General features: G+C 59.9%; 2 protein-coding genes across 6 annotated transcripts; both read left to right on the top strand.

Moving 5' to 3' along the window:
- Positions 1-3,978: 3,978 nt before the first annotated feature.
- On the top strand, positions 3,979-10,244 carry PRMT1 (protein arginine methyltransferase 1). 4 transcript variants are annotated; one of them, XM_058674511.1, is made up of 11 exons: positions 3,979-4,028; positions 5,675-5,728; positions 6,365-6,466; positions 7,637-7,792; positions 7,878-7,941; positions 8,166-8,308; positions 8,526-8,613; positions 8,703-8,818; positions 9,035-9,185; positions 9,262-9,383; positions 9,891-10,244. In XM_058674511.1, exons 2-11 carry the CDS (start codon positions 5,702-5,704, stop codon positions 9,972-9,974), a joined length of 1,053 nt encoding a protein of 350 aa, XP_058530494.1. In that variant the 5' UTR covers positions 3,979-4,028; positions 5,675-5,701; the 3' UTR covers positions 9,975-10,244. The 4 variants fall into 4 exon arrangements, with proteins under 4 accessions (XP_058530494.1, XP_004597033.1, XP_004597032.1 ...); XM_004596975.4 differs by lacking the exon at positions 3,979-4,028 and adding an exon at positions 4,082-4,179; XM_004596976.4 differs by lacking the exon at positions 5,675-5,728 and having other exon boundaries at positions 4,012-4,179.
- Positions 10,245-11,651: 1,407 nt separating this feature from the next.
- CPT1C (carnitine palmitoyltransferase 1C) lies at positions 11,652-22,693 on the top strand. Of its 2 annotated transcripts, none has more exons than XM_004597163.3 (19): positions 11,652-11,684; positions 12,282-12,440; positions 13,331-13,470; positions 15,070-15,241; positions 15,364-15,465; positions 15,566-15,703; positions 16,913-16,990; positions 17,194-17,301; positions 17,399-17,483; positions 17,680-17,875; positions 17,962-18,144; positions 18,471-18,576; positions 20,367-20,483; positions 20,835-20,999; positions 21,095-21,229; positions 21,416-21,568; positions 21,946-22,059; positions 22,175-22,267; positions 22,482-22,693. In XM_004597163.3, exons 2-19 carry the CDS (start codon positions 12,300-12,302, stop codon positions 22,665-22,667), a joined length of 2,412 nt encoding a protein of 803 aa, XP_004597220.2. In that variant the 5' UTR covers positions 11,652-11,684; positions 12,282-12,299; the 3' UTR covers positions 22,668-22,693. The 2 variants fall into 2 exon arrangements, with proteins under 2 accessions (XP_004597220.2, XP_058530140.1); XM_058674157.1 differs by having other exon boundaries at positions 21,095-21,166.

Below are 22,693 nucleotides of genomic sequence, written 5' to 3' on the forward strand. Positions count from 1 at the left end.
ATGCGTGATCCCAGCGACTGAAGGCTGAGGACTAGCCAATTGAGCCATTGAGCGAGCCTTGCATTTTTTATTATTCTTTCCCCTGGAGAAAGGAAGTTGTAATATCTGAGATCTGGCTCAGCGCTATCTGTGGTTGCTAAATTGAGGAAAGAACCAGTCTTTCTAGAAAGGCTTCCTTCATTCTAGAAATATTTCAGGGGGGCACACAGGAGCCTGTGCCTGGCCAGGCATGCTTGTGGCGCTCTGCAAGGAGACACCCAGCACTGAGCCTGTGTCTGCAACAGTTGCAATCTGCATTCCTGGGTGGGACCCTCTCCAGAAATTCTTTTTTTTTTTTCCCCGTGCTTGCTTCTCTTCCTCTCCTTGTAGACCAGAAGGTTTGCCACCTTTCTTGGGGCCCTCTCCCTGTCCCACCGCCCCCCTAGAGCATTTCTCAGTTCCGGAAATAAAGTGCACAGGATTATAGCTGCAAGCAGTGACAGCTCCCCCAGGATCCTTTGCAAAGTTCCTAGCTGGTCAATCTGATTTGTAACCCTGAGCTCACACCCCTTCCCCGCAGCCTGCCCTCCTCCGGGGGAGGAGACCTCCTTTCCTGGCTCCTGTTGCAGCCGCTCCCGCTGTCAACACTTCCTGATCTGGGGGCTACTTTGTGTCTCAGGTTTTTTATTTTGTATCTTGGGTTCATGCACTCAGTTATTTAAAGTTCCTGAGCACAGCGCCACCTGCAGGCTGTGGTGAGCCTACCTGGGAACACCCAGGCAATGCTGAGCACATCCCTGCAGCAGCCTGGATCCTGGGAGAGCCGGGAACGTGGGAACACACACGTCCAGGGCAGTGGGAATCCTAGGACAGCCTGGATCCTCAGAGAGCCTAGAGCCCAGAAAGCACAGGCCCTGCCTGGCACTGTGGTGCCTCTTAGCTGGGGAGCCAGAGTTGGTTGCCATCCAGAAGACCCAGAAGGCTTGGGTAGGAATTTTCTGGATGGATGGGTGTGACTCCAAAGTGCCACAGAAAGTAGTTAAGCAAGCACATGGACCAGGGGACTTTAAGAAGTTCCTGGCCTGGGACAGGTGCTGTGCTGAACACGTTAAGCTGCTGTGTTCTGGGAGCCCCCCTTCCCATGTTGGGGGTTCCGGCGCCTGTGCTTCTGAAGCAGCTTTTCACTGATTGATTGTGGCAGAGGCAGCAGGGGCTGGCTCAGATATCTGGGACCCTACCTTCCACATGGGAGATCCTGGTAGGGTCCCAGGCTCCTGACTTGGGCCTTGCTCAGGCACTGCAGGCCTTTGGACAGTCAGCCAAACAGGTGCAAGCTCTGTGTCTCTCCCACTTCTTTTTTTTTTTCTTTTTTTTTTTTTGAGATTTATTTATTTTTATTACAAAGTCAGATACACAGAGAGGAGAGACAGAGAGGAAGATCTTCCGTCCAATGATTCACTCCCCAAGTGAGCGCAACGGCCGGTGCTGTGCCAATCCGAAGCCAGGAACCAGGAACCTCTTCCAGGTCTCCCACGCGGGTGCAGGGTCCCAAAGCTTTGGGCCGTCCTCGACTGCTTTCCCAGGCTACAAGCAGGGAGCTGGATGGGAAGTGGAGTAGCCGGGATTAGAACCAGTGCCCATATGGGATTCTGGCGTGTTCAAGGCAAGGACTTTAGCTGGCAAGCCACAGCACTGGGCCCAAAAAGTAAAATAAATCTCAAAAAAAATATTTTTAAAGGTTCATGAGAAAAGCAAATTATGAAAAAGTATGCACTAATTAAAATAAACATGTGTTTTTAATTCCATTGTACCAGGAACTTTAAAAAAAAAAAGTTTATTTAGAAAGTAGAACCGGGCCCGGCGGCATGGCCTAGCGACTAATGTCCTCGCCTTGAAAGCGCTGGGATCCCATGTGGGCACCGGTTCTAATCCCGGCAGCTCCACTTCCCATCCAGCTCCCTGCTTGTGGCCTGGGAAAGCAGTCGAGGATGGCCTAAAGCCTTGGGACCCTGCACCCGCATGGGAGACCCAGAGGAAGCTCCTGGCTCCTGGCTTCAGATCAGCACAGCACCGGCTGTTGCAGTCACCTGGGGAGTGAATCATCAGACGGAAGATATTTCTCTCCTGTCTCTCTTCTCTATATGCATCTGACTTTGCAATAAAAATAAATAAATGAATCTTTAAAAATTTTATTTTACTTTTTTAATTGGGAAGTCAGATTTACAGAGAGAAAGCTCCTCCGTCCAATGGCTCACTCCCCAAGTGGCCACAATGGCCAGAGCTGAGCCGGCCCAAAGCCAAGAACCAGAAGCCTCTGCCACATCTCCCACGCAGGTGCAGGGTCCCAAGGCTTTGGACCGTCCTCGACTGCTTTCCCAGGCCACAGGCAGGGAGCTGGATGGGAAGCAACACTGCTGGGATCAGAACCAGTGCCTATATGTGTTGTGGGCTAAGGAGTTGATTAGCCCTGGTTGGAATGGGCAGGAACAGGAACTGGGCTTGTGGCTAAAAACACCTGGACTAATTGGACTCATCTATACCCAATGTCCTGGTTAAATTAGGACGTGGGGGGAAGAGTACATAAGGAGAGGTGAAGGAGCAATAGAGAAACTTCGCAGAGACTTCCACCATCGCTGGTCTCCTGTCGGTGCTTCATCCCCAGACCCTCTCCCTGTCCATGTTACTGGCTCTGCTGGTCGGAGCATATATGGGATCCCAGGCGTGCAAGGTGAGGACTTCAACCACTAGGCTACCACGCCGGGCCCAATTTTATTTTATATTTGATGTTTACATGGTTAGGATGAATACCCATGTGGACCACTGATTAAGATAGGAAAGGTCGAGAAAAGGGGGAAAGTGGATGAGTTGATCGTTTCCATTTTTTTTTCTTCCTGTACCTGGAGGAAGAGGGGAAAGAAGGGGGGAGGGCTGCTCCCTGCAGCCCAAACGCATCGTACATGATACATCTTTAATTTTGTTACTTTTAAATGAAGTTTTCCCTCATTTCTTGCAATAAGAACACTGCCATGGCATGGCCTTAGCCACCCTACTGCTGCGGGGTGCTGCCAGAGGGGATGAAAAGGCTCGCTCATTTACAACTTCAGCCAAACTGTGCATCTGCCCAGGACCCCAGGCACCCCGGAGTGGTGGGCGATGGCCGGTCCCTGGGCTCCAGCCGTTTCGTGGAGCTCCTAAGTGAGTGAACCACTCAGGGCCAGTGCTCTCTGCCTCGCACATACCAGCGCCTTTGACCGCCCCGGGTGCGGGGTGCCACAGGGAGGCTGTGGGCGCATGGGAGGGTCGGTGGCCTGCCCTGGGAGCTCAGACCGCGCGTGCTGGACTCTTCCAGAACATGCAGCGGGCCGAGGCCGCGGTGTGAGCTAGCAGTGGGGACAGCAAGGCCCTGAGCTCTACCCTCCTCTGCATGCAACTGGGCACTCCGCGGAAGCGGGGGAGATGGAGGACAGTTTCCCGGAGGAGGAGGTGCCCTGACTGACCGCTGGACAAAGGGAGGTGGGGGGAGGGCTCAAAGGTCAGACGCCTGGGGTTTCGGGGTCCCTGGCCGCCCTTCGCCTCCCTGGGCAGAGGGCCGGCAGGGAGCCCGCCGAGGGACGCTGAGCGGCGGGACCGGCCGCCCTGGGCCGCTGCCTACACGCTGGCCAATGGCTGCCTTCCCCGGAGGGCTGCCGCGCGCCCCCAGTGCTAGCGCCGAGGCCTGGTGACGTCACCCCGGATTCGCCAATCGCAGCGACCTGGCGGCGGGACCTAGCGTTGATGGACAACTCGGTTTCCCGACGCCCGCGCAGCGCAAGGACCGCCGGGAAGCTTGGAGGCGGTGCTGGGCGGACACTTTTGGTGAAGTTTGTCCAATCAGCAGGGGCGTTGCTTGAGATGGACGGGCCGCTTTTCCCATCCCAGTCGACTGGAGGGGGCGGGGTTGCGAACGCCAATCTGGGCGGGACTCCCGGCCTTTTGACGGACGTCTTCGCCAGCCACTGGCTACGCGGTGTTTTCAGACGGGCGCCTACTCTCGCCAATGAGGTGTACTGGTAGGGTCGCGGTGGGCGGGCCGTCGACCCTCCGTTATAAGGCGGTCCCGGGGCGAGGGAATGAGAAGAAAGGGGGGGGTCTCGGCGGCAGGAGGAGGAGTAGGTGCGGGTGAAGATGGCGGCAGCCGAGGCCGCGAACTGCATCATGGAGGTGAGCGCCCGGCGCGCCGTGGCGTGGAAGCAGAGCGGGCTCTGGGTCGGCGCCTTGGGGGACTCCAGGGGCCCCGGGCCTCGCGCAGAGGATCCCTTCGGAGTCGAGGGTTTCCCTTGCGTTTCTAGGGCCTTCGATGCTCGGTCGAGCCGGGGGTGGGGGGTGGTGCTCAGTCCCCTCCCACGTGGTGTGGGGCCGGGGGCGCTTCCGGCCGGCGCCCCCGCCAGCACGTGGCCGCGGCGAGGGGTGTGTGTGTGTGTGCTCGCGGATCCCAGCGCCCAGCACCTAGCACCTCCACGTGCGGGACACGCGAGCCCCGCCCCCGCCCTGCCTCCTTGGGGGGCTCCCTCCACCAGGAACCCCCCCCAGGCCTCGTCCACCCCCTCGGGGACTGGGCACCTCCTTGATGACAGGAGTAGCTTGGGAGGGGCCCCCATCGCCTCGGCCGGACCTGGCCAGCATCTCTGGGGCGTCCCTGGAGATGCTCTCCTGTGCCCCTGCACACCCAGGCCCTGGGGTGGATGTGGCATGCTCCTGGACCGGCCTCTGGCAGTTGGAGATCCTACCCGATGGGGTGCACTCCCTGCTGGCCGTGGCTGCATATGTGGGAGGGACAGGTCCCAAAGGCCACCTCCCCGGGAAAGAGAGGGCTGTACCGCTATTTCCTGCATGTGGGGGGTGGTTTGCTCGTGGCATGGGTGACATTCGGGGGAGGGTAGGAGCAGGGGGGTCGTGTGACCTTGTGCACCTGGGCAGGTCGGGAGAGGAGTGGTGAGGCAGGCTGCCCTCCCATCTTCATCCGGGCACCTGGGACCGTGGGGGTATAGAAAGTACCTTCCTCACATGTGGCTTCCCACTGAACCCCCACACTCGGGGCCTTTGGGGTACAAGGTGGCCGTCCTCAGCTGGGAGCGGGCAGGGAAGCGTCTCCTCCCGGCCTTCCTGGTTTTGTGTGAAGCTTCCTGAGGCCGAGGCGGGAGCTGGGAGTCGGGGTGCTCTGCTGGTGCGGGGTACCTCTGTGCCCAGCTCTTTTTTCTGGAGTGTTCATTTGCAGAGCAGTGTGCTGGGTCCCCAGCAGACACAGCCTGCCAGCACCGCTCCCTCTGCTATTCAGGGCACCCCAGGATGAGGGTGTGTGTGTGTATGAGAGCGAGCGTCATCTAATCCCGGGGGATTAGGTGAGGGGAGGAAATGGCAGCTGGCTGTGACTGACTGAGTGCCCGGCGGGTGCCAGTTCCTCTGGCCCTGATGGGGGAGGGGCAGTGTGGGGGGCCGGCTGCCATCTGCCATCTCTCCAGCCACAGCTGGGATAGGGGACCCCCTGCTTCTCCCTCTGCTTCTCCCCTCCCTTTCACAGACAGTCCCCTCCTCACTCGCTCTGCCACCAAGCGCTCACCAAGAAACTGCCAAGTAGAAGGCCTCCACTTTCCCCAGAGCCTGGCCCTACTAGGCCTCTCCCAGTAGCTAATCCTTTCTCCCTGTTACTCTCTCCTAGAATTTTGTAGCCACCTTGGCTAATGGGATGAGCCTCCAGCCGCCTCTTGAAGAAGTAAATATCCTTTTGTGAGACCCCCGCCCCCCGCAGCTCCACTCTGAGCTAGCTCGCCCCAGCCCTTCCCAGTCTGGCCTCTCCCACAAGCACCTGCACCTCAATCTAGCTCAAACCCGCGGCTCTGAGACCCACCCGCTGCACCCCCATGGCAGGCCCCCCACCACACGCCTGACCCCTCCCAGGGGTCCAGCCCTGGTCCCTGTCGCCGCACAGCAGCTGCCCCGATGCCCCCGAGACACTTAGGACAGGCCCTGCAGGCCCCACCGCTCCCCCAGCCCCCCCCCCAGTGCTGTGGCTGCTTCCTTAACTCCAGCTCCACCCCGTGCCCCCTCCCCGGTGTCTGTCCCTTCTGCCTCCCCCTCCCTTCCCCAGCTGTGGGCTGAGCTAGAGCCGGGGGCAGACAGACTGGAGAGATGGTAGGCGGGCTAGGGGTCTGGGGGGTCCTGGATGTGGAAAACAGGGGCCTCAGGGTTGGGGGGCACAGTAGAATGGAAGACGGGGACCCCAGGGCTGTCCTGGTCTGGTCTGGGGGCGTCGCGGTACTTGACAGAACCATAGGGAGACGGAGATCCTCGTGGCTGTGGGAGCGCCCCCGCCCCGGATCTGACCTGAGCCCCATCCCCTCGCTGCCAGGTGTCCTGTGGCCAGGCCGAGAGCAGCGAGAAGCCCAATGCTGAGGACATGACGTCCAAGGACTACTACTTCGACTCCTACGCCCACTTCGGCATCCATGAGGTGAGCGGGACGCGCAGGCCTGTGAGGTAATACGCAGATGCTCAGCACAGCTAGGGCTGGGACCCCATCCCGCCATCACACAAGGACCCAAGAATGAACAGGGGCTGCTGCATCCCTTCAGGGCTCTAGAACCGGGTGGGCAGTGGAGCGCCCAGGCCTTGAACCCAGGCACTCCAGAATGCCAGCAATCACCTGTGAAATTTGAGTGGGGTGAATGGCACCTACTGAGCATATGCACTGCTCGCCTGCACCTCCTCTCGGGTCGGCCCACCGACTGTTGCCTTGGAGACAGGCCTGGGTGGGCACACGCATGCGCCCCATCCACCACCAAGGTCACGGCCTGTCGGTCTCTGGCACCCTCTGGTGGCCCATCGTGAGACTGCACCCCATCTGCAGTCATGCAGGGAGACAGAGCTGGGGCGACATTGTAAAATATTCTTACAGTTGGTCAAGAAGGCCGTGAGGAGACAGAGATTCCCACCCCCTAGTTTGTAACCGAGATGCTCACGACTGCCACGGCTGATCTAGACCAGAACCAGGAGCAGGGACTTGAACCCCGGGCCCCTAGTACAGTACAGGGGATGCTAAGCACCACCTGAGCTGCTGCCACAGACACCCACCCCCATGTTTTCCTTTAAGATTTATTTATACCAAAGGCAGAGGAAGAGATCTTTATCTGCTTCACTTGTCGTTGGCCGGGGTAAACCGTACCAGAACCCGGAGTTCTCCCACATGGGTGCAGGGGCCAGGCACCTGGGCTGTCCTCCACTGCTTTGCCATGAGCATGAGCAGAGAGCAGCCAGGACTTGAACTGCCCTTCCTATGTGTTGCTATATGTGACGTTAGCATTGCAGGCAGCAGCTTAATCCACTGCACCATCACAGTGCCAGCCCTGCCTGTGCACCTGCCTGTCGCCCTGGTACTGGGGCTGTGCTGTGTCTCCGCTGCTGCCGTCTGTGTGACACCTTGGAGCTCAGTGGTGTTAGGTTCCTGAGGACTTCCTGCAGCCAAGGCCTGCCAGGGCAGATGGGCCCATGTAGGACCCAGCCAGGACAAGGGTCAGGCGCCCTGGTCTGAGGGCCACAGAGCAGTCTGAAGGGACATACTGTGCTCCCCCTGGGGCAGAGCCCGTGGCAGGCCACTCACCGCAGCTCCACGCCTCCCTCGCAGGAGATGCTGAAGGATGAGGTCCGCACACTCACCTACCGCAACTCCATGTTCCACAACCGGCACCTCTTCAAGGACAAGGTGGTGCTGGACGTGGGCTCGGGCACGGGCATCCTCTGCATGTTCGCTGCCAAGGCTGGAGCCCGCAAGGTCATCGGGGTGAGTCGGCTGGGCCGCTGTGGGCGGGGGTGGCCAGCGGGCAGCCAGGGAGGGCTCAGGCACCCTTGTCCTGCCGCACCCCCAGATCGAGTGCTCGAGCATCTCGGATTACGCCGTGAAGATTGTCAAAGCCAACAAGCTGGACCACGGTGAGCAGTGGGACGGGGTGCTCTCTGGCCTGCGCCCCTCGGCTGCTCCGGCAGGGCCAGGGACTTGGGCCATGCTCTCCCAGTCAGAACCAGAGCCACCAAGACTCAAACCCAGTTCTATGATGTCTACAGACCAGGGCTGGCCCCGTGGGAGGGGGTCGGGGCCCGAGCCGAGGGCAGCACCCGCTGGCTCAGGCTCATGGCGCCCCGGCCGCCCCACGCAGTGGTGGCCATCATCAAGGGCAAGGTGGAGGAGGTGGAGCTGCCAGTGGAGAAGGTGGACATCATCATCAGCGAGTGGATGGGCTACTGCCTCTTCTACGAGTCCATGCTCAACACGGTGCTATACGCCCGCGACAAGTGGCTGGTGAGGCCCGGGAGGCAGGACCCTGCTGTCCCACCTGCAGTTTCCCCAAGGGTCGAGGGAGGAGGAATGGCGCACATGTGCGGACCTCACAGGACAGGCTCTGACCGAGTGCTCGGCGCTCTCTGGCGGCTGTTTGAGCCACAGTGGCCCGGGGAGATGGCAGTGACTTGGGAGTTGGGGGACCTTGGCTGGTGACACCCAGGGGTACCCCTCGCAGGCTCCCGACGGCCTCATCTTCCCCGACCGGGCCACCCTGTACGTGACAGCCATCGAGGACCGCCAGTACAAAGACTACAAGATCCACTGTGAGCCTGGGGCCAGAAGAGCACAGGAGGGGCTGGCGGCGGGGGCCTGGGCTGCAGCGGGCTCACCCCTCCTCCCGGCCTTCCCCCAGGGTGGGAGAACGTATATGGCTTTGACATGTCCTGCATCAAAGATGTGGCCATCAAGGAGCCCCTGGTGGACGTGGTGGACCCCAAGCAGCTGGTCACCAACGCCTGCCTTATAAAGGTAAGCATGGGCCCGCAGGCTGTCCGCCTCTGGACAAGGCAGGGAGGCCCTGTGTGCCCGAGGCCGTGCCTGTGCTCAGGCCAGCACACTGCCACAGGCTGCTGCCGGAAACAAGCACCAGGCATGGAGTGGCTGGGGGTGAGACCGGGCTGAGGACGCGGGAGGGGGCGAGGGCTTGCGGAGCTGGCTCACGGCCCTGGCCGGCCTGTCCCTCAGGAGGTGGACATCTACACCGTCAAGGTGGAAGACCTGACCTTCACGTCCCCCTTTTGCCTGCAAGTGAAGCGCAATGACTACGTGCACGCGCTGGTGGCCTACTTCAACATTGAGTTCACACGCTGCCACAAGCGCACGGGCTTCTCCACCAGTGAGTGGGGCAGGGTGAGAGCCTGTGGGGTGTGGGGGGCCAGGAGAGGCAGGGCTGAGTGTGACCCCACCCCCAGGCCCTGAGTCCCCCTACACACACTGGAAGCAGACCGTGTTCTACATGGAGGATTACCTGACAGTGAAGACGGGCGAGGAGATCTTCGGCACCATCGGCATGCGGCCGAACGCCAAAAACAACGTGAGGCCCAGGGCTGGGGTGGGGCTGGGGTGGGGGGCCACGGCTGGGACCGGGTTGGGAGTGGGGCTGGGGTGGGGGGCCACGGCTGGGACCGGGTTGGGAGAGGGGCTGGGGAGTGAGGAAGCGGGGTTTTCTTTCCTCCTATCCCACCTGTCTGGGAGTTTGGCATGAGGGCAGCTTGTCACTGGGAAGGTGTCGGGTTTGAGGACTGCAGCGTGGGTGTGGAACCCCATGCAGAACCCACAGGGCTTCAGGGGACACGTGGCCAGCCGTGCCTATGCCCAAAACAGTGGTGTGCATGGGGCTCATGTAGCAGGCATGGCCCGCAATGAACTTGAACATTGCCAAGTGGAGTTGTGGCTCAAGTCAGGGCCAGGGCATGTGTCCGGTCTCCAGCACGGGGCCCGGGCCCAGGGGGCTGCTGTGCACAGCCTGGGTTGGTTCCCCAGCCTGGGAGACCTGCACACCAGCCCACCCAGGACCCTCAAGGCCACCCTCTCTCCACAGCGCGACCTGGACTTCACCATCGACCTGGACTTCAAGGGCCAGCTGTGTGAGCTCTCCTGCTCCACTGATTACAGGATGCGCTGAGCCGGTGCCCAGCTTCTCCCGCCCCACCTAGCTGGCCAGCCCTGCGTGGCCAGCAGTGTTCTTAGGTGGTTTCGGGGATCCCCTTTCCTCTCCCTGTCTTACACACAAGGGGATTTTAGGGGTCTGGGCTGGGGGGATGGGAAGGGCACATTGTGACTGTGTTTTTCATAACTTATGTTTTTATATGGTTGCATTTACGCCAATAAATTCTCAGCTGGGACCCAGCTCACCTTCCTGGCTCAGGGAGGGGACTTGCTGGTGCCATGGGTCTCTCTGCCTTCCGTGTGGTTCCTGCAGTTTCCCCAAACACCAGCTCCCCTGTCTGCCAACATACATCACATGGTTCCTCTGGGGGTGTTTGCTCCTGTCTAGGATCCTCCAAGCAACACCAGGACAGGTTACAATAGTGGCCAGCCACCTGGGCTGGGAACTATGAGGTGTAGGGGGGTGATGAGTCACTCTCCCTAAGAGCCAGTAATGGCCACCAGCTTTAGGGCAGCAGGGCCTGCCGTGGATCTGTGGGAGTGCCCGCTTTGCCCTGGCCATAGCTGTCGCCTCTGCCAGGGCCCAATGTCCCTGTTCCCATGGGAGCTGCTGCTGTATCCCCACCTGCTACCATGTCGCTGCCCCAGACAGGGGCGTTAAGGGGGTCAGTTCACAGACTTCTGCAGAGTGCACAGGGGGCTGGTGCAGGTCCCACCCCTGTGTTGTGGCCTGGCATATGCTCAAAGTGGGCACTTGGGGATATGCATATGGGGTCATTCCAATCTGGGGCCATGGACATGGGGGCTCTAATCTCCAAACTCCAGCTTGCCAGTGACCCGGGATGACTACCTGCCCAGGTCCTAGCTGGCAGGCTGTACTTCCTTGAACCTGTAGTGCAGCAGGTGGAACACAAACTAGCCCCATCCTTATCATCCCAAGTTAGGGTGTCACAATGCCACGCCCCCTCCTGAGGCGACTAGCACCTGCTCCCCCAACATCCCGAGCACTGTCCTATGGGGTTTGGGCTCCAAGACCCGGAAGGCCAAGATCTCTACAGTAAGGGTGCCCATGCAGTGCACCACCGTTCATTCACCCAGCAACCCTGCATCCTGGCGTGAGTTGGCCTGCCTCTGTTCTGGGTCCCTAGTTTTTTTTCCTCTGTGTACCCCCAACACTTCCTCCCCTCCAAGCCTGGAGAAGAATGCCAACATTATACCAACATTGAGTTTTGAATTGCAACCCTCTGCTCCGGGCCCGTTTTTCGCGTCCTACTGGATTCCTCCCACATTTGGCCTCGCTCCTTACACGCCCTTCCACTGGGCAGCAGCGGGTCACTCCGTGCACTTACCCGCGGCTGCACGCGGGACCTCTTCGGAAGAGGCGAGCACAGTCTAGCAGGACGCGCAGCCCCGGGGCGGGCGTTGCGGGGATTGGACGCCGTCCGCGAGGAGGCGGGACCGGGAGCCGGAGCTGGGAGCTGGGAGCTGGGAAGAGGGTGGGGATAGAGCGGCGGCCTGAATCCCCGGGCTGCGCACGAGAAACGCCGCCACGCGGGGTGTCGGCTGGACTGGGGGTGCACAGCACCCCGAGGCGGCCCATCCACCGCGTCGTGCCCTTGTCTCTGCGTTTCTAACGGGCGGCCGAGGGCGGGAGACGCGGGGCGGCGCCCTAGAGAGCACAGGCAGGGCGGGTGCCCGGGGCAGGGGACCCCATGAACTCTGCGTGGTGAGTCCGGGCTTGCACTCCTTGGTGGGGAGCCGGGAGGATGCTGGGGCTGGACGTGCAGGCCTCTCCATCACCATCCCTGCATCCCTGGCGAGGCATGCGCAGTCGGGCTCTCCCGGGCATGGGGGAAGGGAGACAGCCCACCCCACCCCCACACCCTTCCCTCCCCCAGTGGGTGAGTCTACGCGGCGAAGAGGGGAGGTTAAGGCACCCCGCAGGTGCACGTTCCAGATGTGCCCAGAACATGCGTCTCCCCCGACCCCGTCCTGCTCCCCAGTTTTGAGTCACTCCCTGGGGTGCGATGGGGCTGCAGGGAAGTCACTGCTCCCTGTGCGAGCTCTGCCTCCCTCCTCTGTGTTTTGAGACATGCACACCCCCATTGCCACACCTGCACCCCGGGTCTCCCCGCACGCCCCCTCTGAGTTGCTCCGAGAAGGGGTGGGCAGGTTGGATTCTGTGTTGCTGTAATCGGCCTGAGGGGCAGATTGGGAGCCGGGACCCCCGTTCCGGAGGGAGGAGGGGCGGGCTGGGGCGCCCTGCCAGAGGGCGGGGGGTGAAGCCGAGGTTACCGGAGCCCGACCTTCCTCCTCCACGCAGAGTGGACTGCCACCTGCCATGGCCGAGGCGCGGCAGGCGGGGAGCTGCCGGTCCTCGCTGACCACAGACGGGGCTGAAGTGGAGCTCAGTGCGCCCGTTCTGCAGGAGATCTACCTGTCCGGCCTGCGTTCCTGGAAACGGCACCTCTGGCGCTTCTGGGTGAGCTTCCAGGACCCTCACCCTTAGCCTTCTGTCAGCTTTTGACAGTCTCCTCCACCTTCATTCATTCATTCATTCATTCATTCATCGACCAGGCATGTATAGGGGCACACAGCAGAGACCAGGGTAGAAGCGATCCTGCCCCTCTTCCGATACAAGCAAGATGGTGGTCCGTGGGCATCCACCATCGGGGGTCACATACTGGGGCAGGTGGAGAAGTCTGTGGGGTGTGGTGGTACAATGAAGGGACAGCCCTTGGGGCCTAGCTGTTAGTGAATGGTCCCTTAGAGCTGGTGGCAAGACAGCCTTGCCACACTGTTTCTGGAATGTTCCTCCCCACCTCCAGCACAAGGCTCCTACACCTGTGGTGTCTGTCCTCGGGAGAGGACTTGTGTGTGGTGTTGCATGATGGGATGTTGGGGCTGTCACCTGCGCATTCACCACCAGAACCGATGTCCCCAGTACCCTGGGATGCCCGCTGGACCCTGGCGTGGTGCCACTGCATTGAGGTGGGGCAGGGGGTGGGGAAACCTGCATGGGCTCGCTGCAGATGCCATTTCTCCTGTAAATATTTCCCAGGGGTATTGGGTTGATTTTAAGGGTATGGAGGAACCCTCCGACGTGGAGGGGCCCAGGTGCACATGATCAGAGAGAGATGTTACGAGAATGTAATGAGTTGATCCTTATAGCTGGCACCTGGGAGGAGGCCCTAGGTGCCCATCAAGCGTCACTTGTCTGTCACCTGTCCATCATTCTGTCTCCCTCTCCCTCCAGGGAGCCCTCCCTGATTTCCTCAGCCCGAGCAATCCACCGCCAGTGAGGACTGCGGCAGCGCTGTCTGACCAGCTGGGGAGGGGTGGTGACTGAACGCAGTCCCTTTGCTCCCATAGAATGACCTGCTCACGGGCGTCTTCCCCGCCAGCCCCCTCAGCTGGCTGTTCCTGGTCAGCGCCATCCAGCTGGCCTGGCTGCTCCAGCTGGATCCCTCCCTGGGCCTCACGGAGAAGATTAAAGAGCTGCTGCCCGACTGGTGAGGCCCCCGCCCCAGCACGTCAGGCTCCCTGGCCATGTAAGGTGCCTGATGCTGGGTTAGAAAGGGCATGGCCTCCAGGAAGCAAGGCGATAATTTCCCCTTTTCCGTCTGCCCAGTCTCCATCCCGGCTGCAGCTCTGCCAGGAGGGTGGCAAATCAGGATGTGCCCTGATACAGTGGCAGCGGAGGCGGGAGCCTGTGGCTACAGTCTCGGCTGTGCAGAATGGGCCAGAGCTGAGCGCTTGGTCACTGCTAGGAATTCATGGACATTGTGAGACGAGAAAGGGCATGCTCAGGGTGGTGTGGCCATGGATTCGTGGATGGTATCCAAGAGCAATCCGTGCCCCCTCCATCAGCCAAGGAAGCGGCAGCATTTTCACAAGTCACGATTGTTGCCCTCAGGACGAGGGGTTTGCAAGCAAGGGCAGGGAAACACCTGCATTTGTTCTCCTTGGAAGGACTTAAGACCTAGTCTAGGTAGTCCCACACTTGCATCTAGAAAGTTCCAGAAAGATGGGGTTTCCACAGTTCATAGAAGGGGAGTGACACAGGCAAAGACACCTGGGTGACAGCTGTTGGCATGTTGGACTGCAGGGTTTTTTTTAGAGATCTATTTTATTTTTATCGGAGAGTCAGATGTACAGACAGGAAGAGAGACAGGAAGATCCTCCTTCCATTAACTCACTCCCCAAGCGGCTGAATCTGAGCCAATCTGAAGCCAGGAGCCCAGAGCCTTTTTTGGGTCTTCCACGTGGGTGCAGGGTCCCAAGGCTTTGGGCCATCCACTGCTTTCCCGGGCTGTAAGCAGGGAGCTGGATGGGAAGTAGACCACCAAGACATGAACCAGCACCCCTATGTGATACCAGCACTTGAAGGCTAAGGATTAGCCGATTGAGCCATCTTGTCAGGCCCTGGACTGCAGTTTTGCCCACTGCAGGGCCAGCTTTATCTGCCCTTGGGTTCGTAGCAGAGTCACCTGCAGGGACTTCCTCAGGCGCTGATTGCCAAGTGGGCATGTGTGCACTGGTTCCGATGGCACCTGGGACACTGCCCGTGTTCCACATCCAGGGGCCTGACTCCTGTACAAGCCCTGATTCCTGCACACGTGCACCCAGGGAGGGCGGCTGGTGGGCCCTCGTGGGAGACCCTGATGGAGTTCTAGGCCTCCTAACTTTGGCGTGGCCTAATTCTGGGCTGTCAGAGGTTGGCAAAGCAAACCAGCAGATAGCAGAATCTTCCTCTGGTTCAACTCCCTGGGTATCAGCAACAGTCAGGATGGGGCCAGGAATCTAGAGCTTCCTCTGGGTCACCCACATGGGTGCAAGGGTCCCAGCCTGCTGGGCTGTCCTCTGCTGCTTTCCCAGGAGCATTTGCAGGGAGCTGGATTGGAAGTGGAGCAGGTAGGACTGAAATTAAAGCTCAGATACAGTAGGCAAGCATTGCAGGTGGTAGCCAGTCCCAGAACCCCCACTCACAGAGCACCAGTGTGTGAGAAAAGTCATGGCTCCTGTGCAAATAAGGGAAAGGGGCTGTCCATCCGACTGTAGCCTCCCAGATGGGCCTGCAGCAGCCCAGAGCCCCTCTTCCTCTCCTGCAGGGGTGGACAGCACCACTGCCTCCGGGGGGCCCTGGCGGCTGCACTGTTCGCCTCATGTCTATGGGGGGCCCTGATCTTCACGCTGCACGTAGCCCTGAGGCTGCTGCTTTCCTACCACGGCTGGCTTCTGGAACCTCCCGGAGCCATGTCATCGCCCACCAAGACCTGGCTGGTGGGTGAGAGCCCGTGTCTCTGTCCCCATCCCTCCCTCCCCAGAATCTTTGTCAGCCCCTCTAGGTCACTGTCCCATTCTCTCTGTGGGTTCCTCGACCTTGGTCCTGGTCCTCCTTGCAGGCCCTGGTTCGCATCTTTTCCGGCCGCCGCCCAATGCTGTTCAGCTACCAGCGCTCTCTGCCACGCCAGCCCGTGCCGTCTGTGCAGGACACGGTGCGCAAGGTGGGCCTGGTTCTCTGGTGGAAGATGGAGTGGGTGGGGCTGTGGGGTGGGGGACAGGCCAGCCACCTGAGCTGCCCTCCCCTCGGCCCAACTCCTTCAGTACCTGGAGTCTGTCCAGCCGGTGCTCTCAGATGAGGACTTCGACTGGACCACGGTGCTGGCGCACGAGTTCCTGAAGCTGCAGGCATCACTGTTACAGTGGTACCTGTGCCTCAAGTCCTGGTGGGCGTCCAATTACGTGAGTCCCCGCGACTCCCGGCCTGCCTGCCCATGTCCCACCCTCTGACAGTGCTGTGCCCATGGCTATTGGAGCCCTGCCCCTGTACCAATGGTTTCTCCCCCACCCCCAATATCCAGACCCCAGCCCAGCACCCAGCTCTGTGAACTTGATGTTGTTCAGCGGTTCACTCCCCAAGTGGCTACAACGGCCGGAGCTGAGCCAATCTGAAGTCAGGAGCCAGGAGCGACAGGCAGGGAGCTGCATGGGAAGTGGAGCAGGGCAGCCGGGACACGAACCGGCACCCATATGGGATTCTGGCGTGTGCAAGACGAGGACTTTAGCCACTAACTAGGCTATCTCACTGGACCCAAAACAAATATATTTTTTAAGTTTATTATATTTGTTTGATAGTGATTACAGAGTTGACCAGGTTGGGAAGGATTAAGGCTAAGGGAAAAGTGGGTAAAATCATTGTTTCTTAATTCTTCATTTCTTCTTGTCTCCGGGGGAAACCACACCCAGCCTCCCAAATATCCCAGTATGCAGGGATGGGGAACCACCACCCAATATCAACCCAGCGTCCCGCTGGGGTGCATGTTCTGGGGGTTCCGATCAAGTGGTCTGGATAGTTCTGAATTCTGTCGATTTCGCCTATCCAAGGGTGAGGCAGCCCTGCAGTGCCCACTGGCTGCCATAGTCGACCTCAAGTCTCCATTCACCCAGATGTTTGCTGTCATCGTTTGCTGTGTTAGTTGTCCAGTTTGCTCTGTTCTCTTTTCCCTGTGACAGTAACAAATGTACAGCAGGGTCTGTGTCCGCTACTACATCCTTTCACTCACAGGCAGGACCAAGGACCAGGGCCAGGTGACATGGGGCTCATGAACCCAGCACTGACCACGCATTTAGGCCCTAGGACCAGAGACAGGTGGCCCTTGCCCCCTGCTGGATCCCCCGCCCCCAGGGATCATGTACCTGGCACCCACCTCATAGGAGGGACAAAACAAAACAAAACGAAAAGCCTCTCGGCAGCCCTGCAGGTCTCTGCCATGTCTTGTGGGTCTGTAGTGCTGTAGGGCTTCTGGCTCCTGAGCGGCTCCTGGTGCTTGCTCTGTCCACAACCTGATGCAGCTGTCCTCATTGGCAGCTCTGTCCCCGGTCGAGCCCCTGGTCAGGCTGGCCTCCTTCACTGAGTTGCCCTGTCCCCGTGCCTCCCCCTTACCCCCCCAGGTCAGCGACTGGTGGGAGGAGTTTGTGTACCTGCGCTCCAGGAACTCACTGATGGCCAACAGCAACTACTACTTGATGGTGAGAAGGAGGGGCCGAGGAGGGGAGGCCGTGCGTGCCCCACAGCCCGCGCTGAGGTCTTGCGGTATGGGTGGGTTGGAAGGCAGCGGCGCTCAGGGCCAGGGACCTCCACAGTCTCCGGTTCTCCCTGTGGTGTCATGACCCCAGCACCCGCCACACCAGACCCACCTCGGGCGTCCTGTGCTCTCTCCCGTGGCCCCCAGGACTTCCTGTACGTGACACCCACCCCACTGCAGGCAGCGCGAGCTGGCAACGCCGTTCACGCCCTGCTCCTGTACCGCCACCATTTGAACCGGCAGGAGATCCCCCCGGTAGGGCAGTCCGGCTGCCTGGGAGAGGCTGGGTGTGGGGGGTGGGTGGCGCGTGGGATCCAGCCCAGTGTTCACGAGCACGTGGTATCCACTGCAGACTCTGCTGATGGGAATGCGTCCGCTCTGCTCTGCCCAGTTCGAGAAGATATTCAATACCACACGGGTTCCGGGGGTCGATAAAGGTGAGGGGCCCCCACCCCCTGAGACCCAACGTGCCCCATGGAGGTTGTGCTGCGCCTTCTTCCTGACTGTGTGTCACGGGCGAGTTACTGGCCTTCCTGTATCCCTGTGCCTTAGTGTCTTACCTCTGAAATAGGACAGTAACTAACAGTTGGTCCCCTTAGCTTGACTATGACTTGTCCTGTCTCCCCATCCCAGACTACATTCGCCACCTCCAGGACAGCCAGCACGTGGCGGTCTTCCACCAGGGTCGATTCTTCCGCGTGGCCACCCACTCCCCGCAAGGCCTACTCTCCCCGAGGGCCCTTGAGCAGCAGTTCCAGCGAATCCTGGACGACCCTTCACCTGCCTGCCCCCATGAGGAGCACCTGGCGGCCCTGACCACGGCGCCCAGGTGAGGATGGAGGTATCAGGCCCCTGGGGCTGGGGGTCTATGGGTGGAGGCCCCCAGGGCTCAAGCATATCCCTGCCCAATAACAGGAGTACGTGGGCCCAGGTGCGGACATTGGTCCGGAGCCAGGCGGCCGAGGCCCTGGAGGCCGTGGAAGGGGCTGCCTTCTTTGTGTCCCTCGACTCTAAGCCCGCGGGACTCACCAGGGAGGACCCGGCAGCTTCCCTGGATGCCTACGCCCACGCCCTGCTGGCTGGCCCGGGCCATGACCGGTGAGTCAGTCCCAGGGGACCCGCCGGCAAGGCCCACTGCCAAACCCTCCAGCTGGGATCCCCCAGACCCAGGAGCCCACTTGGGAGTGAGCAGAGGCTCAGAAAGAAGACTTTCAGAGCCTCAAGAGCCCCAAGCTCAGAGCCCCAGGTTTGGCGCCCCCGCCCCTCAGGGTCTCAAGATCCCCCAGGACCTGGCTCCCTGCTGAGGACCCCAGTGCTGCTAAGGACCCCTTCAACTGATTCTCACATCCCCCCTCAGCTCCCGAGAAGCCCAGAGTCCCTTCACCCAGCCCCGGCTCCATGACCCTTCTCTGCTGCCCCCACAGCTGGTTCGACAAATCCTTCACCCTCATCGTCTTCTCCGACGGGAAGCTGGGCCTCAGTGTGGAACACTCGTGGGCCGACTGCCCTATCTCAGGACACATGTGGGAGGTAGGCCCTCCCCACCTTGACCCCGACACCCCAGCCTGGGGATCCCACTTGCACAGATGGGAAGCAGAGCAGACAGGTCTTAACTAGTGCCACTGTGGGATGCTGGGATCACCGTAACACAGCACCACTGTAACACAGCTGTTGCAACACAGCGCCAGCCCAAGTTTGCCTTGAATGATATTTAACCTCAGAACCCTCAGACCACCTTAGTGCCTCTGCTTGTTAGCTTCGGGGCAGAGATGAATACTGGGTAAGATAGATGGCATCCCATTTGGGCTCTGGACCAAGTGCTCCAGTTTTTTTTCTTTTTTCTAAGATTTATCTGTTTTTATTGCTAAGTCAGATATACAGAGAGGAGGAGAGACAGAGAGGAAGATCTTCCATCCAATGAGTCATTCCCCAAGTGACCACAATAGCCAGAGCGGAGCCAATCCGAAGCCAGGAGCCAGGAGCTTCCTCTGGGTCTCCCACGTGGGTGCAGGGTCCCAAGGCTTTGGGCCTTCCTCAACTGCTTTCCCAGGCCACGAAGAGGGAGCTGGATGGGAAGTGATTAGAACCGGCAATTGTATGGCATTCTGGCTTGTGAAAGGCGAAGACTTTAGCCACTAGGCTACTGTACCAGGCCCTGCTGCTCTAGTTTTAATGCAGCTCCCTTGCCATTGTGGTCATTCAGCAAGCAAACCAGCAGATGGAAAATCTTTCTCTCCCTTTCTGTAACTCCGCCTTTCAAATAAATGGAATCACAGACTTGGGTGCAAGGAAGGAATCCCCCAGGATTTGCCTGCGATCAGAAAGATCTTCCATCCACTGGTTCACTCCCCAAGTGGCCACCAAGGCTGGAGCTGAGCTGATCTAGAGCCAGGAGCCAGGAGCTTCTTCTGGATCTCCCACAGGACTCACCAGGGAGGACCCAGCAGCTTCCCTGGATGCCTACGCCCTGCTGGGTCCCAAGGCTTTGAGCCGTCCTCTACTGTGCTTTGCCAGGCCACAAGCAGGGAGCTAGATGGGAAGAGAGCCGCCAAGATACAAACTGGCACCAATATGGGATCCTGGTGGATGCAAGGCAAGGATTTAGCCACTAGGCTGCCACACCGGGTCCCAGAGTGGAGACTTCCATCCGGTGGCCATGAGACAGAGTGGAGCTGTGAACCAGGCTGTCCAGCAAGTGTTGGGCACCCAGCAAGGCCAACTCAGAATGTCTTAGGAGCAGAGCAGGACACCACCCAGAACGCTGGTCTCAGGGGACCCAAGCTATGCCCCACTTCCTCCCTCTAGTCTCAGGATCTTGGTGAAGCAAGTCCCTGGTAAGGGAGGGCATGGCAACCAGCGGTGGCCTTGTCTCCTGGGCAGAGGAGCCAAAGGTATCAGCCCTGTTCTCTGTGAACTTGAACCTAAGTGCCTGTCTTGTGAAGATCAAGGATGGCTGGGAAAAGGGTCCTGGTGATAAGGCCATGCCCACTGGAAGGAGAGGGTCTCTGAAGTCTCCATCTGCAAGCAGGAGAGGCGGCTAACCACAAGTAGGAGGGACCTCAGATGGTCACCACCCACAGGAGGGGCTCTGGCCACCTCTGCCAGTAGGGAAGAGGGGCTCCTGACAGTCTCCACCCACAATCAGGTGGGACCTCCACCCCCAGAAGGAGGGGCCTCACACTGTCTCCACCCACCAGAAGGAGGGGCCTCAGATTATCTCTGCCCACAGGGAAGAGGGGCCTCTGAAGTCTCCACCCATAAGTAGGTAGAATCTCCACTCCCTGGAGGAGGGGCCTCTGACCACCTCCCTCTGTCATCAGTTCACTCTGGCCACAGAGTGCTTCCAACTGGGATACTCAGCAGATGGCCATTGCAAAGGACAGCCCGACTCCACACTGCCCCCGCCACAGCGACTGCAGTGGGACCTGCCAGAGCAGGTGAGTCTGTGGCTCTGGGTGCCTCCTCCCAGCCCTGACTTGGAACTCACTCTTGTCCAGACACAGACTCACTCTAGCAAGCACCAACCTCAACTGCATCCTCCATCCATATTCCTCTCCACCCTCAGACCCCTGACCCAGCTCAGCTCAATCAATCCCACTTCCAACTCCAGACAAGCCCATGCACGGCCAATGCTGAGCTCATCCCCACTGGTCCTCACCTGTCCCCATGCCCTGCTCTCTCCATCCCAACTCCAGCTGCTCACTCAACAGCACTCGCTCCTCCATGCCCACCTCCACATCCCTCCCTGGTCCTACCCCAGCCTTTCCTCGCCCCCTCCTTTCGGGCAGATCCACCCGTCCATCTCTCTGGCGCTGAGCGGAGCCAGGACGTTGTCAGGGAACCTGGACTGCCACGTGTTGCCCTTCTCCCACTTTGGCAAAAGCTTCATCAAGCGCTGCCACCTCTCCGCCGACAGCTTCATCCAGATGGCTCTGCAGCTGGCCCATTTCCGGGTCAGTCTCATGCCCCTACCGCCCCCACCAGAAGAATGGCTGCAGCTCGGGTCTGAGAATATCCCTCCATGCCCCCTAACTCCTTGTCCCCCCAGGACAGGGGTCAGTTCTGCTTGACTTACCAGTCGGCCATGACACGCCTGTTCCTGGAGGGCCGGACAGAGACGGTACGGTCTTGCACGAGGGAGGCCTGCAATTTTGTGCGCGCCATGGAAGACAAGGAGAAGACGGTGGGTTGGGGCCTTCGCCCCTGGACACAACCAGAGGTGCCAGTGGGAGGAGGAGTCTGGGGAGAAGGTTCAGTGGCAAGTGGCTTGGGGTCAGAATGGCCACAGACGCCAGCAGGAGGCCCACTTCCTGTCTTTCCATAGTCTCTCCTTTCTCCTTCCTCCCTCACCACATGGGGGGAACTGCAGGACCCACAGTGCCTTGCCCTGTTCCGCACTGCCGTGGACAAGCACCAGGCGCTGCTGAAGGCTGCCATGACCGGCCAGGGGGCTGACCGCCACCTCTTTGCGCTGTACATCGTATCCCGGTTTCTGCACCTGCAGTCGCCCTTCCTGGCCCAGGTTGAGTAGAGGTGGAACTGGTAGCAGGGCATGGTTCTGAGAAGGGAGAGACTTCAGGCGTGGAGGGTGATGTTGGTAAAGGTGTGGAGGCAGGAAATGTGGCCAGGAAGAGGGCCGTGGCCATCACGGAGAGGTTGCAGACAGAGGAGTGTGGTTGTAGGAGTAGAGGGCGTGGTTTGTGGTGGGGGCGTGGCCATCCTTGAGAGGGGCGTGGTTGTAGGAGAGGGCGTGGTTGTGGTAGAGGGGCGGGACCATCAGGGAGAGGGACTCAGAGAAACATCCAGATACAGAATTTGCCTAGAGAGATACAGAGGCATGTGGGTTGGACTTGGGCCCTGCAGGTCTTGCCCACACGTGGGACCCCCTGCTGCCCTCAGGTTCACTCGGAGCAGTGGCACCTGTCCACCAGCCAGGTCCCTGTGCAGCAGATGCACCTGTTTGATGTTCACAATTACCCAGACTATGTCTGCTCCGGAGGTGGATTTGGGCCTGTGAGTAGCACTGGGGCCTGACCCTGGGCCCTGAGGGAAGATGGGGCGTTGTCCTGCACTGTGGGGGGCTAAGGGGTGGGACTCCAAGGTTCTCTTCCCTTGTTCTCCTTTGCAGGCAGATGACCATGGTTATGGTGTTTCCTATGTCTTTATGGGGGATGACAGGCTAACCTTCCACATCTCCAGCAGAAAATCAAGCACAAAAACGGTGAGACAACCATGAATGTGCCTCCTCCCTCACACCAGGGGTCCAGCCCCTGCCCCTTACACCCAGGGGTCCAGCCCAGACCCTCCTCCCTCACACCCAGAGGTCCAGCCCCTCCTCCCTCTGACCTGGCAGTCTGGACCCCACGCTCTTGTCTCTCAGCCTCTAGGATGCCCTCCTCCCCCAGGCTCCCAGGTTTCACCTGTTTCTCCTGCAGGACTCCCGCCGGCTGGGGCAGCACGTTGAGGATGCATTGCTGGACGTGGCGTCCCTGTTCCAGGCAGAGCAGACGCTGAGACGCCGTGTCAGGGGGTTAAGGGACGAACCCTTGGGGCCCACGTGCGGAACTCTCTCCAGCCAGATTGTAGACTCCAAGGTGCGCATGGCACCCACCGGCCTCTGACCCCTGCTGGCAGGGAGCTGGCTTCC

The sequence above is a fragment of the Ochotona princeps genome, chromosome 16, assembly GCF_030435755.1.
Source record: "Ochotona princeps isolate mOchPri1 chromosome 16, mOchPri1.hap1, whole genome shotgun sequence".
NCBI lineage: Eukaryota > Metazoa > Chordata > Mammalia > Lagomorpha > Ochotonidae > Ochotona > Ochotona princeps.